The sequence below is a fragment of the Blennius ocellaris genome, assembly GCF_963422515.1.
Source record: "Blennius ocellaris genome assembly, chromosome: 13".
NCBI classification, from domain to species: domain Eukaryota; kingdom Metazoa; phylum Chordata; class Actinopteri; order Blenniiformes; family Blenniidae; genus Blennius; species Blennius ocellaris.
Window position 1 is genome coordinate 25,584,064 of NC_137662.1, and position 16,855 is coordinate 25,600,918.

General features: G+C 47.0%; 1 protein-coding gene across 1 annotated transcript in view; it reads left to right on the forward strand.

Moving 5' to 3' along the window:
• The window catches only part of kif20ba (kinesin family member 20Ba), a gene marked incomplete at its 3' end in the record, with an annotated part of 47,598 nt that overhangs the window by 17,721 nt on the left and 13,022 nt on the right, over positions 1–16,855 (forward strand). The window contains exons 16-28 of the mRNA XM_080507888.1: positions 21–154; positions 785–946; positions 1,104–1,697; positions 1,791–1,933; positions 2,021–2,159; positions 3,875–3,997; positions 4,068–4,128; positions 4,240–4,365; positions 4,648–4,742; positions 4,867–5,022; positions 5,600–5,974; positions 8,203–8,271; positions 9,923–10,132. Of these exons, the coding sequence (XP_080364014.1) occupies positions 21–154; positions 785–946; positions 1,104–1,697; positions 1,791–1,933; positions 2,021–2,159; positions 3,875–3,997; positions 4,068–4,128; positions 4,240–4,365; positions 4,648–4,742; positions 4,867–5,022; positions 5,600–5,974; positions 8,203–8,271; positions 9,923–10,132 (2,387 nt within the window). The remainder of the gene's footprint in view (positions 1–20; positions 155–784; positions 947–1,103; positions 1,698–1,790; positions 1,934–2,020; positions 2,160–3,874; positions 3,998–4,067; positions 4,129–4,239; positions 4,366–4,647; positions 4,743–4,866; positions 5,023–5,599; positions 5,975–8,202; positions 8,272–9,922; positions 10,133–16,855) is intronic.

Genomic DNA, 16,855 nt, shown 5'->3' on the forward strand with positions numbered 1-16,855 from the left:
CGTCTGTGTCCCGTCTGCAGTGTGCAGAGTGGAGGACGGGGACAGACTCCGCTTCCTGTCTGAACTGGAGGAGAAGACTTCAGACGTGCTGCGTCTGCAGAAGCGAGTGTCAGAGCTGCAGGAGCGGCTGGATCAGGAGTTGCGGAGCTCGCAGGTCAGACTCTCCTCGCCCTGACGGGGCTCTGCTTGTGTTTCTGAACATTAGCCTTCTGCTAAAGCTAGCATATGAAGAGGTTCCTTGTCCATCAATGTGCAAAGTCCCTTCCAAAATACACAAATGAATAAACCCTCAATCCAGGAAAGATTTCAAAACGGTTGATCCCAGCCAGTGGCCTGTTTACCTTCTGAGCCCAGGAAACATGTCATTCATGTGTACTTCCCCTTCGTGAGCTCGCCCTCGGGTCAGATTAAGACCCGCCACGGCTGGTTTCAGGTCTCTGGCCACATGTGGGACACATCAGGATTAATCACCTTCATCAGCTGCTCAACAACCAACATGAAGGACTTTGCTCACAGAAGCATGTCTTGTTTTACTGTCACTTCTTTCTGTAACTCTCTTAGAAATCAACAATCTTTTTACACGGCACCGTTTTGGAAACAATCTCCGTTTACACAGAAACACTGAAAACAACTATAAAAGCTTTCAGTTTAAGATTGGAAACGTTTCAGAAAGTGGACCTTAGCGATCAACACAGTAGTATTTTAAAGCTCGTTCAGTCAGACTCGTAGTGTCGTGTTTCTTTGTGTTCTTTAATTGAAACAACGAGTCGTTCCAACCACTCAGGAGGCCGCCGCTGCTCTGGAGCAGGAAAGACGAGGTAGAGAGACGACCATGGCTGCACTGGGGGAGGAGAAGGAGGAGAACCAGAGGAGGCAGCAGGAGGAGCTCACACTCAGACAACAGTTCACACAATTGACCAACGAAGTGGAAGCTGCCGGGCGGCAGGTGAGAGCAGCTCTCAGTCCCTCCAGACTCTGGGGTTCCCGGTACTATGGGGGTTTTATTACAAGCGTCGGCACACAGACCAGAAACGAGGGTTTTGAGGGAGTTTCCTCTGCTTGTCGTCTGAAGGAAGGATCTGTGAGCTGATGGTGTGTTTCAGGTGGAGGTGGAAGCCCAGAGAGCCCAGCGGGCCGCCGCTCGGCTCCAAGCTGCTGAGAAGCAAGTGGAGGAAGGACGGGAGCAGGTCGACGCTCTGAGCCTGGAGCTGGAGAGGCTGAAGCAGGAGCTGCAGGCGTCCTCCATATCGTCAGCCTGTGAGGGAGACCGGCTGAGGGAGCAGGCTGCAGAGCTCCGGAGGGCTCTGGACCAGGAGAGGCTGAAGCAGCAGGACTGGAGGGGGGCGGCCCAGGAACGTGAGGGGAGCTCACAGCGGCACCTGGAGGAGCTCCGGGCAAAGCTCCAGCAGGCCAGCGAGGAGGTGGCGGAGCTCCGGGAGCAGGTTCAGCAGCTCCACCACAGGCTGGGGGAGCAGGGGGGTGGAGAGCAAGGTCCAGACCCTACCTCCGGCCCCTTGGTGGAAGATCTGAGGAGGATGAACGCTGAGGTCTCCTCTCTGAGGAGGAAAGTGTCTGACTCCGCAGAGTCCGGCAGCACTCTTCATCTCACACCTTCTGCGGAGATGCAGGAGAAACTAGCAGAGGTGGAGAAGTCTTCAGCTCAGCGTGAGACCAAGCTGCAGGAGAAGCTGCAGGAGGTGCAGGAGAAGCTGCAGGAGAAGGAGCAGCAGGTGGAGTCTCTGCAGGGGAAGCTGCAGGAGAAGGAGCAGCAGGTGGCGTCGCTGCAGGAGCAGGAGGAGCAGGAGGAGAGCCAGGCTGTCCAGGAGGCCCGGCGCAGGGAGGTGGAGAGGCGCAGGGAGCTACTGGCTGCAGCCCAGGAGGCGCTGGCCCTGAAGGAGGAGGCGCTGCAGAAGAACGTCCAGGAGCTCAGCAGGTCGGAGTCGGCAGCTGCAGGACGGATTCAGACGGAGGACGTCGCTGGAGACCCTCGACTTCACCGTCTGCTTCTTTGTTCCTGCAGGCTGAAAGAAACGTCAGTGCAGGACTCTGACAAAGTCCGGACTCTGAATGTGGAGCTGCAGAGGAGAGAGGAAGAGTCCTCGGACCTCCGGGAGAAACTGGCCGACTACAAGAAGCAGGTCCAGCAGGTCCACAAGGAGGTACACACACACACACACACACACACACACACACACACACACACACACACACACACACACACACACACACACACACACACACACACACACACACACACACACACACACACACACACACACACACACACACACACACACACACCAACTTCTCGCCCACTCAACGCTCTCGACCCAGTTTAAGCGGTTTTCTTGAGACGTTCCTGCTTCTGGCAGAGGTTAGTGTTCACCAGGAGGAGGACCAGAGGTTAGTGTTCACCAGGAGGAGGACCAGAGGTTAGTGTTCACCAGGAGGAGGACCAGAGGTTAGTGTTCACCAGGAGGAGGACCAGAGGTTAGTGTTCACCAGGAGGAGGACCAGAGGTTAGTGTTCACCAGGAGGAGGACCAGAGGTTAGTGTTCACCAGGAGGAGGACCAGAGGTTAGTGTTCACCAGGAGGAGAACCAGAGGTTAGTGTTCACCAGGAGGAGGACCAGAGGTTAGTGTTCACCAGGAGGAGGACCAGAGGTTAGTGTTCACCAGGAGGAGGACCAGAGGTTAGTGTTCACCAGGAGGAGAACCAGAGGTTAGTGTTCACCAGGAGGAGAACCAGAGGTTAGTGTTCACCAGGAGGAGAACCAGAGGTTAGTGTTCACCAGGAGGAGGACCAGAGGTTAGTGTTCACCAGGAGGAGGACCAGAGGTTAGTGTTCACCAGGAGGAGGACCAGAGGTTAGTGTTCACCAGGAGGAGGACCAGAGGTTAGTGTTCACCAGGAGGAGGACCAGAGGTTAGTGTTCACCAGGAGGAGGACCAGAGGTTAGTGTTCACCAGGAGGAGGACCAGAGGTTAGTGTTCACCAGGAGGAGGACCAGAGGTTAGTGTTCACCAGGAGGAGAACCAGAGGTTAGTGTTCACCAGGAGGAGGACCAGAGGTTAGTGTTCACCAGGAGGAGGACCAGAGGTTAGTGTTCACCAGGAGGAGGACCAGAGGTTAGTGTTCACCAGGAGGAGAACCAGAGGTTAGTGTTCACCAGGAGGAGAACCAGAGGTTAGTGTTCACCAGGAGGAGAACCAGAGGTTAGTGTTCACCAGGAGGAGGACCAGAGGTTAGTGTTCACCAGGAGGAGGACCAGAGGTTAGTGTTCACCAGGAGGAGGACCAGAGGTTAGTGTTCACCAGGAGGAGGACCAGAGGTTAGTGTTCACCAGGAGGAGGACCAGAGGTTAGTGTTCACCAGGAGGAGGACCAGAGGTTAGTGTTCACCAGGAGGAGGACCAGAGGTTAGTGTTCACCAGGAGGAGGACCAGAGGTTAGTGTTCACCAGGAGGAGGACCAGAGGTTAGTGTTCACCAGGAGGAGGACCAGAGGTTAGTGTTCACCAGGAGGAGGACCAGAGGTTAGTGTTCACCAGGAGGAGGACCAGAGGTTAGTGTTCACCAGGAGGAGGACCAGAGGTTAGTGTTCACCAGGAGGAGGACCAGAGGTTAGTGTTCACCAGGAGGAGGACCAGAGGTTAGTGTTCACCAGGAGGAGGACCAGAGGTTAGTGTTCACCAGGAGGAGGACCAGAGGTTAGTGTTCACCAGGAGGAGGACCAGTAAAGACACTTTTTATATTTGTACAAATGTTTGTACTGGTGTAGCTGTGAAGCGAACGGAGCAGAGCATAGATGTATAAACACACACACACACACACACACACACACACACACACTGAGCAGCGCCTCGCCGTCTGCAGGTGTCGGTGATGAAGGAGGAGGAGAAGAGTCTGAGGCAGAAGCTGGACGAGGTGGAGAAGAGCAGGAAGCAGCTGCAGGGCGACCTGGGCCTCCGGGATCGAACCGTGCAGCAGCTCCGGACGGTAACCTAGCGACATGCACCGTCGGGTGTCTCACCGTCACTGGACCTCACCCTTCTTTCACCTCCTGCAGGAGCTGTCCTCCAACGCCCGGGGCGAGCAGAGAGAGCAGCTGTACCAGAAGGCCCGCCAAGGTAAACCTGCTCTGCTCACCGGCACTTCAGAAGCCGTCCGGGACGCTCCGGCTCACGTCCCCCCGCCGTCCGGGACGCTCCGGCTCACGTCCCCCCCGCCTTGTCCTTCAGATCTGCAGGCCAAGGAGCAAGCCATGGAGGACATGCGTCTGGCCCTGACGGAGCAGGAGCTCACCCAGGAGCAGATGGAGGAGGCCCTGGAGGAGAAGCTCAGCCTGGTGCAGGAGCTCTCCACCGGTGAGACCGTTTGGCCCATGGCTGTTTCTCCTTCCATCCACCGTCGTTCCTCCGTCACCGAAGCCTTTTTTCTACCCGTTTCAACGTGTTTGAGACTTTTGTCCAAGTGTTTCTCCACCTTTCCACCCTTCTCCTCCTCTGTATACATTTTTCCACTGTTTGCTACCTTTTCCATTTATTTGAAGGTGTTTTCCGAGAGAGAGACGTTTTCTTCTTTCCGTTCCACCGTTCTGTTGCGCAACGTTCCCGTGTTCACTGTGAATGTCCGTCTGTTTGTTCCAGAGTTGGAGAAACTGAAAGCGATGCTGTTGCAGCAGGATCTGGAGAACCGGCACACGCCGATCAAACGAGACGAAGCAGCTCAGGACAGCTTGAAGGTGAAGCACAGCTCCGTCAGTCACAACAGGCGTCCTCCAAGCAATAGAATGACAACAGGAGAGAGTGAAAGATGCTGTGATGAAGGACATGAAGCGATGACGTGGGGTGTGCTGGTTGACCCAGACGCAGGCGGACAGACACCAGGAGGAGCGCAGGAGGTGGCAGGAGGACAAGATGTCTCTGATCAGACAGGCCAAAGCTGCAGAGGAGCGCAGGAACCAGGAGATGAGGAAGTTCGTGGAGGACAGGGAGCGACACAGCCGGCAGCAGAACCTGCTGGTGAGACACACACACACACACACACACACACACACACACACACACACACACACACACACACACACACACACACACACACACACACACACACACACACACACACACACACACACACACACACACACACACACACACGCACACAATGTATGTTTTAGACTTGTGTATATTTCCACTTGTTCTTTCATTTCCATTCATAGCTTTTTTCAGTGTGTGTCTTTATTTATGTTGCTTAAGATCAAAGGAGTATAACAGGAAGGAGAGGAGGACGGAGGAGGGAGAGAAACACCAACACCCTGAACGATCACAAAAAACACTTAGAAGACAATTAAAACAGACATGATGGAGACACTATTCATTAAGACGTGTCCACAAGTGTCCATGAAGAGTTTGTAACACAAGTTTTAAATCATTAACGGCCACAAGTTCCTGTAATTAAAGAGAGATGGAAATGGAAGTTTTCATTGTGGACATTGATCTATATGATAAACCGCAGGGGACAGTACGCTGCCCTGTGGCGCCCCCTTCTGGACACATGTCTTTGTGCCGCGGGCTGACTTTGGCTCCATGGTGCCTCCAGGAGGCTCGTCTGGCCGAGAAGCAGCAGACGATGGACGCCTGGAAGACGGACAGAGACACTCTGGTGGCGGCGCTGGAGGTCCAGCTGAAGAAGCTTCTGAGCAGCCAGGCGGAGAAGGACAAGGCCGTCCAGGAGAAGGACAAGGCCGTCCAGGAGAAGGACAAGGCCGTCCAGGAGAAGGACAAGGCCGTCCAGGAGAAGGACAAGACCGTCCAGGAGCTGAGCCGCCAGGTGGAGAAGGACAAGACCGTCCAGGAGAAGGACAAGGCTGTCCAGGAGAAGGACAAGACCGTCCAGGAGAAGGACAAGGCCGTCCAGGAGAAGGACAAGGCCGTCCAGGAGCGGAGCCGCAGTCCCGCCGAGTCACCAGCAGAGGTCAGTGCAACACCGAGGACGGCCGGGGACACTCTGGGTTTCTGCATCAGCCTGGTCGTGAGGCTCTGGGCCTGTTTAATAGAATATTAGAACTTATTAGTGTTTAATAGAATATTAGATCTTATTAGTGTTTAATAGAATATTAGAACTTATTAGTGTTTAATACAATATTAGAACTTATTAGTGTTTAATACAATATTAGATCTTATTAGTGTTTAATAGAATATTAGATGTTGTTAGTGTTTAATAGAATATTAGATGTTATTAGTGTTTAATAGAATATTAGAACTTATTAGTGTTTAATAGAATATTAGATGTTATTAGTGTTTAATACAATATTAGAACTTATTAGTGTTTAATAGAATATTAGATGTTATTAGTGTTTAATAGAATATTAGATGTTATTAGTGTTTAATAGAATATTAGAACTTATTAGTGTTTAATAGAATATTAGAACTTATTAGTGTTTAATAGAATATTAGATCTTATTAGTGTTTAATAGAATATTAGATGTTGTTAGTGTTTAATAGAATATTAGAACTTTTTAGTGTTTAATAGAATATTAGAACTTATTAGTGTTTAATAGAATATTAGATGTTATTAGTGTTTAATACAATATTAGAACTTATTAGTGTTTAATAGAATATTAGATGTTATTAGTGTTTAATAGAATATTAGATGTTATTAGTGTTTAATAGAATATTAGAACTTATTAGTGTTTAATAGAATATTAGAACTTATTAGTGTTTAATACAATATTAGAACTTATTAGTGTTTAATAGAATATTAGATGTTGTTAGTGTTTAATAGAATATTAGAACTTATTAGTGTTTAATACAATATTAGAACTTATTAGTGTTTAATACAATATTAGATCTTATTAGTGTTTAATAGAATATTAGATGTTGTTAGTGTTTAATAGAATATTAGATGTTATTAGTGTTTAATAGAATATTAGAACTTATTAGTGTTTAATAGAATATTAGAACTTATTAGTGTTTAATAGAATATTAGAACTTATTAGTGTTTAATACAATATTAGAACTTATTAGTGTTTAATAGAATATTAGATCTTATTAGTGTTTAATACAATATTAGAACTTATTAGTGTTTAATAGAATATTAGATCTTATTAGTGTTTAATAGAATATTAGAACTTATTAGTGTTTAATAGAATATTAGAACTTATTAGTGTTTAATAGAATATTAGAACTTATTAGTGTTTAATACAATATTAGAACTTATTAGTGTTTAATAGAATATTAGATGTTATTAGTGTTTAATAGAATATTAGAACTTATTAGTGTTTAATAGAATATTAGAACTTATTAGTGTTTAATAGAATATTAGAACTTATTAGTGTTTAATAGAATATTAGAACTTATTAGTGTTTAATAGAATATTAGAACTTATTAGTGTTTAATAGAATATTAGATGGTATTAGTGTTTAATAGAATATTAGAACTTATTAGTGTTTAATAGAATATTAGAACTTATTAGTGTTTAATAGAATATTAGAACTTATTAGTGTTTAATAGAATATTAGAACTTATTAGTGTTTAATAGAATATTAGAACTTATTAGTGTTTAATAGAATATTAGATGGTATTAGTTCTCTGCAGGCCTCCTATATCTCAGCTTGAGGGAACAAGCATGACTGTCAATACTAATATCAAAATCTACATTTTCCCAGCAAAGAATTATTTTATTCTTCAATGAAAACATGAACGATGTTCAGGAAATGAAACATGGGCGTAATACAAACTGAAGTCACTTCAGAGTCGTGAACTGGAGGAAATAATTCAGTATATTCAGGAGAGAAAGATGAATTGAAGTGAAAGGAGAAGGTGGCGAGTAGTGATGGAGGTTGTGACATCATTCAGAGGCTTTCAGCAACACGTCTCATAGCAACACGTCTCATAGACGGACATATCTGGAACTTGTCCGTCTTCATCACTTCTGTATTTATTGTCACTTTAAGAGAGGTGACGCGGACGAACCGTTTCGTTTTCAGTTGAGATGTTTTACGTTCTGACTTGAAGTCGTCGCCGTGGCAACGGGGCCTAAATGACTGGGATTGCAGTGTTTTAGTGGGAGTGAGAGAAAACGTAGGTTAGCCTGTCGCTAATGACGTAGCATCAGCTTCACAGCCACGTTTCCGCCACGACGCCTCCTTTCAAACGGCTTCGGCGGTGAAATGACGTGAGTCGTCGTGTCTCCCGTCCCAGGCCGGAGGTCCCGGGGGCGAGTCCACGGCGTCCAGTGGGACAGACGCCCGGGCGTCCGTCAGCAGCCAGGTGAGCTCGGCAGGACCAGGAACCCTCATCAGTCCTCTCACTCAGCACCCGCCTGGAAAACGTGTCAGGACTCCTGGCATCTTTTCCAGGTGGGTCCTGTGATTTAGTTACTCCTGACTCAGGAGTAACTAAATCACTTCACACCACAAGAGTGTCCATGCATGCAGGTGGGACGTGATTGATGTCGATACATGTACGTCCATACACTTCTCATGCAAACATGTGAGAAATGAGAATATGGACGTGATGATGTGTCTTCACACCACATATATATTTGCACTTGTTTATTATTTGCGTGTGTGTATAGGACGTTTGAGTGAACCTGCACTCTGTTACAGTGGAAACACACTAAATCCTCAGGCGTCGGTTCTGCTGCTCAAACTCAAATCAACACTTTTAATTTCACCTTCAGATATTGAAATATCGACGTCTTCACTCAATAAACCTGCACCAGAGATCTTGTGCCTCACTGCAGAACTTTGGAGAGTTGCATGCTGGGAGCAGTTGTCCTGCTCTCGTCTCGTCTTTTCTTGTCTCGTCTTTTCTTTTCTTTTCTTGTCTCGTCTCCTCTTTTCTTGTCTCCTCTTGTCTTTTCTTGTCTTGTCTCCTCTTGTCTCGTCTCGTCTTGTCTTGTCTCGTCTCGTCTCCTCTTTTCTTGTCTTGCCTTTTCTTGTCTCGTCTTGTCTTGTCTTGTTTTTTCTTCTCTTGTCTCCTCTTGTCTCGTCTCGTCTTGTCTTGTCTCGTCTCATCTCCTCTTTTCTTGTCTTGCCTTTTCTTGTCTCGTCTTGTCTTGTTTTTTCTTCTCTTGTCTCCTCTTGTCTTGTCTTGTCTCGTCTTGTCTCGTCTTGTCTTTTCTTGTCTCGTCTCCTCTTTTCTTGTCTTGCCTTTTCTTGTCTTTTCTTCTCTTGTCTCGTCTTGTCTTGTCTTGTCTCGTCTTTTCTTGTCTCCTCTTGTCTTTTCTTGTCTTGTCTCCTCTTGTCTCGTCTCGTCTTGTCTTGTTTTTTCTTCTCTTGTCTCCTCTTGTCTTGTCTTGTCTCGTCTTTTCTTGTCTTGTCTCGTCTTGTCTTTTCTTGTCTCGTCTCTTTTCTTGTCTTGCCTTTTCTTGTCTTTTCTTCTCTTGTCTCGTCTTGTCTTGTCTCGTCTCGTCTTTTCTTGTCTTGTCTTGTTTTTTCTTGTCTTGTCTCGTCTCGTCTTGTCGTCCTCCTGTCGTTCAGTCACCTGGTCTTCCTGACCTTCTGTTGTTGGGTCCTTCGGCCGTCCAGTTGTCCAGTAGTCGTCCTGTCGTCGTCCTGTCCTCCTCTTGTTCTTTTTCTCTAGTTGTCCCATCGTCCTGCAGCTTCACAACTCTTTCTGGAACTCTGCTGGCCTCTAGAAAACGCCACATCCGTTTGTGAACCTTAAAGGGTCACATCATGCAAAATGCACTTCCTGAAGGTTGTCCAGCAGGGCGGAGCCAGCCCAGCTCTCACAGACACAGCAGATCCTGAATGCAGCTCCTAAATACACTTTGATTACAAGGTTTCTGCACCAACCAGGCCGAGAGGAGGAGGTGAACAGCCGGAGAATACGAGAGCCGGAGTCCCGTCCTCCAGCTTTGGCCTGGGTGGTGCAGACCCCCGGTGCTCCCTGCTAACTCGCCCTCCTCCCTCAGACCTCCTCCGGCGGCCCCACCGTCCTGGAGTCCTCGGAGATCTCCACGGAGAACGGCCGGACCCGCCGCTTCCCCCAGCCGGAGCTGGAGATCTCCTTCAGCCCGCTGCAGCCCAACCGCATGGCCCTGCGGCGGACGGGCCAGCGCGACGCCGTCACCGTCAAGATCAGTCGCTCCGGACGCAAGAGGAAGAGCAGCGAGATGGAGAAGGTAGGGAAGTCCTCTCCTCTCCAAACAGCTAAATGAAGGCCCGGCATTAGTAAACAAAGGGGTTAGTAAGCTTTGAGGTCATTCTACACCCCCCCCCCCCCCCCCGTGAACCACGTTCCTCTGCAGCTCCTCTCCCCCGACACCTAAAAATAACTGCAGCAGCACGAGCCCACAGCCCGTCTGCCTTTTCCACTGATGACTGGAGGAAACGCCAGTGAAGCTCCTTCCTCCGCTTGTGACGCCGCCTGCAGGGAGTGAAGGAGCAGCGGCTGTAAATCTGATGCTCCTGCAGCAGGAAGTGGAAACAAACCTGTCAAAATGTTCCTTACCTCCACAGCCTCCGTCCTGTCCTCTGCACCTCAACACCACCGTAAAACCACCAGAACACCCTGATAGAAAATAGCATTTTCAGACATAACTATGAAAATAGATCATCTTGATAATAATAATGACTATTACAATATAATATTATAATAAAAGAACGACTCTTATGAAACATAAAACATAATGCCCTTATAAAACCATATTGCCTTGATAACGCCATGATAAAACTCTGATAACGCCGTGATAAAACTCTGATAACGCCGTGATAAAACTCTGATAACGCCATGATAAAACTCTGATAACGCCATGATAAAACTCTGATAACGCCATGATAAAACTCTGATAACGCCATGATAAAACTGATAACGCCATGATAAAACTCTGATAACGCCATGATAAAACTCTGATAACGCCATGATAAAACTCTGATAACACCATGATAAAACTCTGATAACGCCATGATAAAACTCTGATAACGCCGTGATAAAACTCTGATAACGCCGTGATAAAACTCTGATAACGCCATGATAAAACTCTGATAACGCCGTGATAAAACTCTGATAACGCCGTGATAAAACTCTGATAACGCCATGATAAAACTCTGATAACACCATGATAAAACTCTGATAACGCCATGATAAAACTCTGATAACGCCATGATAAAACTCTGATAACGCCATGATAAAACTCTGATAACGCCTTGATACAACTCTGATAACGCCGTGATAAAACTCTGATAACGCCGTGATAAAACTCTGATAACGCCATGATAAAACTCTGATAACGCCGTGATAAAACTCTAACGCCGTGATAAAACTCTGATAACGCCGTGATAAAACTCTGATAACGCCGTGATAAAACTCTGATAACGCCGTGATAAAACTCTGATAACGCCATGATAAAACTCTGATAACGCCATGATAAAACTCTGATAACGCCATGATAAAACTCTGATAACGCCATGATAAAACTCTGATAACGCCATGATAAAACTCTGATAACGCCATGATAAAACTCTGATAACGCCATGATAAAACTCTGATAACGCCATGATAAAACTCTGATAACGCCATGATAAAACTCTGATAACGCCATGATAAAACTCTGATAACGCCATGATAAAACTCTGATAACGCCATGATAAAACTCTGATAACGCCGTGATAAAACTCTGATAACGCCGTGATAAAACTCTGATAACGCCATGATAAAACTCTGATAACGCCATGATAAAACTCTGATAACGCCATGATAAAACTCTGATAACGCCTTGATACAACTCTGATAACGCCGTGATAAAACTCTGATAACGCCGTGATAAAACTCTAACGCCGTGATAAAACTCTGATAACGCCGTGATAAAACTCTGATAACGGCGTGATAAAACTCTGATAACGCCGTGATAAAACTCTGATAACGCCGTGATAAAACTCTGATAACGCCATGATAAAACTCTGATAACGCCATGATAAAACTCTGATAACGCCATGATAAAACTCTGATAACGCCGTGATAAAACTCTGATAACGCCATGATAAAACTCTGATAACGCCATGATAAAACTCTGATAACGCCATGATAAAACTCTGATAACACCATGATAAAACTCTGATAACGCCATGATAAAACTCTGATAACGCCATGATAAAACTCTGATAACGCCATGATAAAACTCTGATAACGCCATGATAAAACTCTGATAACACCATGATAAAACTCTGATAACGCCATGATAAAACTCTGATAACGCCGTGATAAAACTCTGATAACGCCGTGATAAAACTCTGATAACGCCATGATAAAACTCTGATAACGCCATGATAAAACTCTGATAACGCCGTGATAAAACTCTGATAACGCCATGATAAAACTCTGATAACACCATGATAAAACTCTGATAACGCCATGATAAAACTCTGATAACGCCATGATAAAACTCTGATAACGCCATGATAAAACTCTGATAACGCCTTGATACAACTCTGATAACGCCGTGATAAAACTCTGATAACGCCGTGATAAAACTCTGATAACGCCGTGATAAAACTCTAACGCCGTGATAAAACTCTGATAACGCCGTGATAAAACTCTGATAACGCCGTGATAAAACTCTGATAACGCCGTGATAAAACTCTGATAACGCCATGATAAAACTCTGATAACGCCATGATAAAACTCTGATAACGCCATGATAAAACTCTGATAACGCCATGATAAAACTCTGATAACGCCATGATAAAACTCTGATAACGCCATGATAAAACTCTGATAACGCCATGATAAAACTCTGATAACGCCATGATAAAACTCTGATAACGCCATGATAAAACTCTGATAACGCCATGATAAAACTCTGATAACGCCATGATAAAACTCTGATAACGCCATGATAAAACTCTGATAACGCCGTGATAAAACTCTGATAACGCCGTGATAAAACTCTGATAACGCCATGATAAAACTCTGATAACGCCATGATAAAACTCTGATAACGCCATGATAAAACTCTGATAACGCCATGATAAAACTCTGATAACGCCGTGATAAAACTCTGATAACGCCGTGATAAAACTCTGATAACGCCGTGATAAAACTCTAACGCCGTGATAAAACTCTGATAACGCCGTGATAAAACTCTGATAACGGCGTGATAAAACTCTGATAACGCCGTGATAAAACTCTGATAACGCCGTGATAAAACTCTGATAACGCCATGATAAAACTCTGATAACGCCATGATAAAACTCTGATAACGCCATGATAAAACTCTGATAACGCCGTGATAAAACTCTGATAACGCCATGATAAAACTCTGATAACGCCATGATAAAACTCTGATAACGCCGTGATAAAACTCTGATAACGCCGTGATAAAACTCTGATAACGCCGTGATAAAACTCTGATAACGCCGTGATAAAACTCTGATAACGCCGTGATAAAACTCTGATAACGCCGTGATAAAACTCTGATAACGCCGTGATAAAACTCTGATAACGCCATGATAAAACTCTGATAACGCCATGATAAAACTCTGATAACGCCATGATAAAACTCTGATAACGCCATGATAAAACTCTGATAACGCCATGATAAAACTCTGATAACGCCATGATAAAACTCTGATAACGCCATGATAAAACTCTGATAACGCCATGATAAAACTCTGATAACGCCTTGATACAACTCTGATAACGCCTTGATACAACTCTGATAACGCCGTGATAAAACTCTGATAACGCCGTGATAAAACTCTGATAACGCCGTGATAAAACTCTAACGCCGTGATAAAACTCTGATAACGCCGTGATAAAACTCTGATAACGCCGTGATAAAACTCTGATAACGCCATGATAAAACTCTGATAACGCCATGATAAAACTCTGATAACGCCATGATAAAACTCTGATAACGCCATGATAAAACTCTGATAACGCCATGATAAAACTCTGATAACGCCATGATAAAACTCTGATAACGCCATGATAAAACTCTGATAACGCCATGATAAAACTCTGATAACGCCGTGATAAAACTCTGATAACGCCGTGATAAAACTCTGATAACGCCGTGATAAAACTCTAACGCCGTGATAAAACTCTGATAACGCCGTGATAAAACTCTGATAACGGCGTGATAAAACTCTGATAACGCCATGATAAAACTCTGATAACGCCATGATAAAACTCTGATAACGCCATGATAAAACTCTGATAACGCCATGATAAAACTCTGATAACGCCTTGATACAACTCTGATAACGCCGTGATAAAACTCTGATAACGCCGTGATAAAACTCTGATAACGCCGTGATAAAACTCTAACGCCGTGATAAAACTCTGATAACGGCGTGATAAAACTCTGATAACGCCGTGATAAAACTCTGATAACGCCGTGATAAAACTCTGATAACGCCATGATAAAACTCTGATAACGCCATGATAAAACTCTGATAACGCCATGATAAAACTCTGATAACGCCATGATAAAACTCTGATAACGCCATGATAAAACTCTGATAACGCCATGATAAAACTCTGATAACGCCATGATAAAACTCTGATAACGCCATGATAAAACTCTGATAACGCCATGATAAAACTCTGATAACGCCGTGATAAAACTCTGATAACGCCGTGATAAAACTCTAACGCCGTGATAAAACTCTGATAACGCCATGATAAAACTCTGATAACGCCATGATAAAACTCTGATAACACCACGATAAAACTCTAACGCCATGATAAAACTCTGATAACGCCGTGATAAAACTCTGATAACGCCGTGATAAAACTCTGATAACGCCATGATAAAACTCTGATAACGCCGTGATAAAACTCTGATAACGCCGTGATAAAACTCTGATAACGCCGTGATAAAACTCTGATAACGCCGTGATAAAACTCTGATAACGCCGTGATAAAACTCTGATAACGCCATGATAAAACTGATAACGCCGTGATAAAACTCTGATGACGCCCATTATGAGACCTTTGTTCTCATTGGTGATGGAGGAGGGGTCAGAAGAGGGTCCACAGGTTCTGGCAGACGACTGCAGTAATGTGAGCAAAGCTGTGTTTCTGGTCGTCTACATCCTCACCCTCACCGGTGACTCACCCTCACCTGTGACTCACCCTCACCGGTGACTCACCCTCACCTGTGACTCACCCTCACCGGTGACTCACCCTCACCTGTGACTGTGGATTCCAAGCTCATGATTGGCCGGGGCTTTAGTGGTGCAAGGATGAAGACCTGGACCAGAACTAGAACCTTCTTTCTGGTGGAGAATCCTCCTGACTGACAGGAGCCAAGGGGAAGACGGTTCATCTGGTTTGGACGCGTCCTCGAGGTTTAGGACAGACGGATTGGCTTCCAAGCAGCTGAAGAAAACCTCAGTGAACGTCTCAGCTGTTGATGAGCTGAGATTCTGTGGCTGGACTGAAGCCGCCGCTCGTCTTGGACCCCCCGGAGGAGACGCTGTCCCGATCGTCCTGGACCCCCCGGAGGAGACACTGTCCCGATCGTCCTGGACCCCCCGGAGGAGACGCTGTCCCGATCGTCCTGGAACCCCCAGAGGAGACGCTGTCCCGATCGTCCTGGACCCCCCGGAGGAGACGCTGTCCCGATCGTCCTGGACCCCCCGGAGGAGACGCTGTCCCGATCGTCCTGGACCCCCCCGGAGGAGATGCTGTCCCGATCGTCCTGGACCCCCCGGAGGAGACGCTGTCCCGATCGTCCTGGACCCCCCGGAGGAGACACTGTCCCGATCGTCCTGGACCCCCCGGAGGAGACGCTGTCCCGATCGTCCTGGAACCCCCAGAGGAGACGCTGTCCCGATCGTCCTGGACCCCCCGGAGGAGACGCTGTCCCGATCGTCCTGGACCCCCCCGGAGGAGACGCTGTCCCGATCGTCCTGGACCCCCCGGAGGAGACACTGTCCCGATCGTCCTGGACCCCCCCGGAGGAGACGCTGTCCCGATCGTCCTGGACCCCCCGGAGGAGACACTGTCCCGATCGTCCTGGACCCCCCGGAGGAGACGCTGTCCCGATCGTCCTGGACCCCCCGGAGGAGACGCTGTCCCGATCGTCCTGGACCCCCCGGAGGAGACGCTGTCCCGATCGTCCTGGACCCCCCGGAGGAGACACTGTCCCGATCGTCCTGGACCCCCCCGGAGGAGACACTGTCCCGATCGTCCTGGACCCCCCGGAGGAGACGCTGTCCCGATCGTCCTGGACCCCCCGGAGGAGACACTGTCCCGATCGTCCTGGACCCCCCCGGAGGAGACGCTGTCCCGATCGTCCTGGACCCCCCGGAGGAGACGCTGTCCCGATCGTCCTGGACCCCCCGGAGGAGACACTGTCCCGATCGTCCTGGACCCCCCCGGAGGAGACACTGTCCCGATCGTCCTGGAACTTATTTCCAGTGACGACAAACACAACATGAAAGTGCTGCTGTAAATGAGTAAAAGAGCTTCTGGTGGAATTGTCTCGTCTTCTTTTGGACCCAGTTTAAGCGGTTTTCTTGAGACGCCCCTGCTTCTGGCAGAGGTTAGGGTTCACCAGGAGGAGGACCAGAGGTTAGTGTTCACCAGGAGGAGGACCAGAGGTTAGTGTTCACCAGGAGGAGGACCAGAGGTTAGTGTTCACCAGGAGGAGGACCAGGAAAAATACTAGCTAGTACTAATAGGAGCACTTTTTACATTTGTACTTTGGAATGTGTCTCCAACAAATGTTTTTACTCGTGTAGCTGTGAAGCGAACGGAGCAAAGCATAGATGTATAAACACACACACACTCACACACACACACACACACACACACACACACACACACACACACACACACACACACACACACACGCTCCGCCCGCCTCTCGGGGGTTAAACACAGTTCACCTGTCACA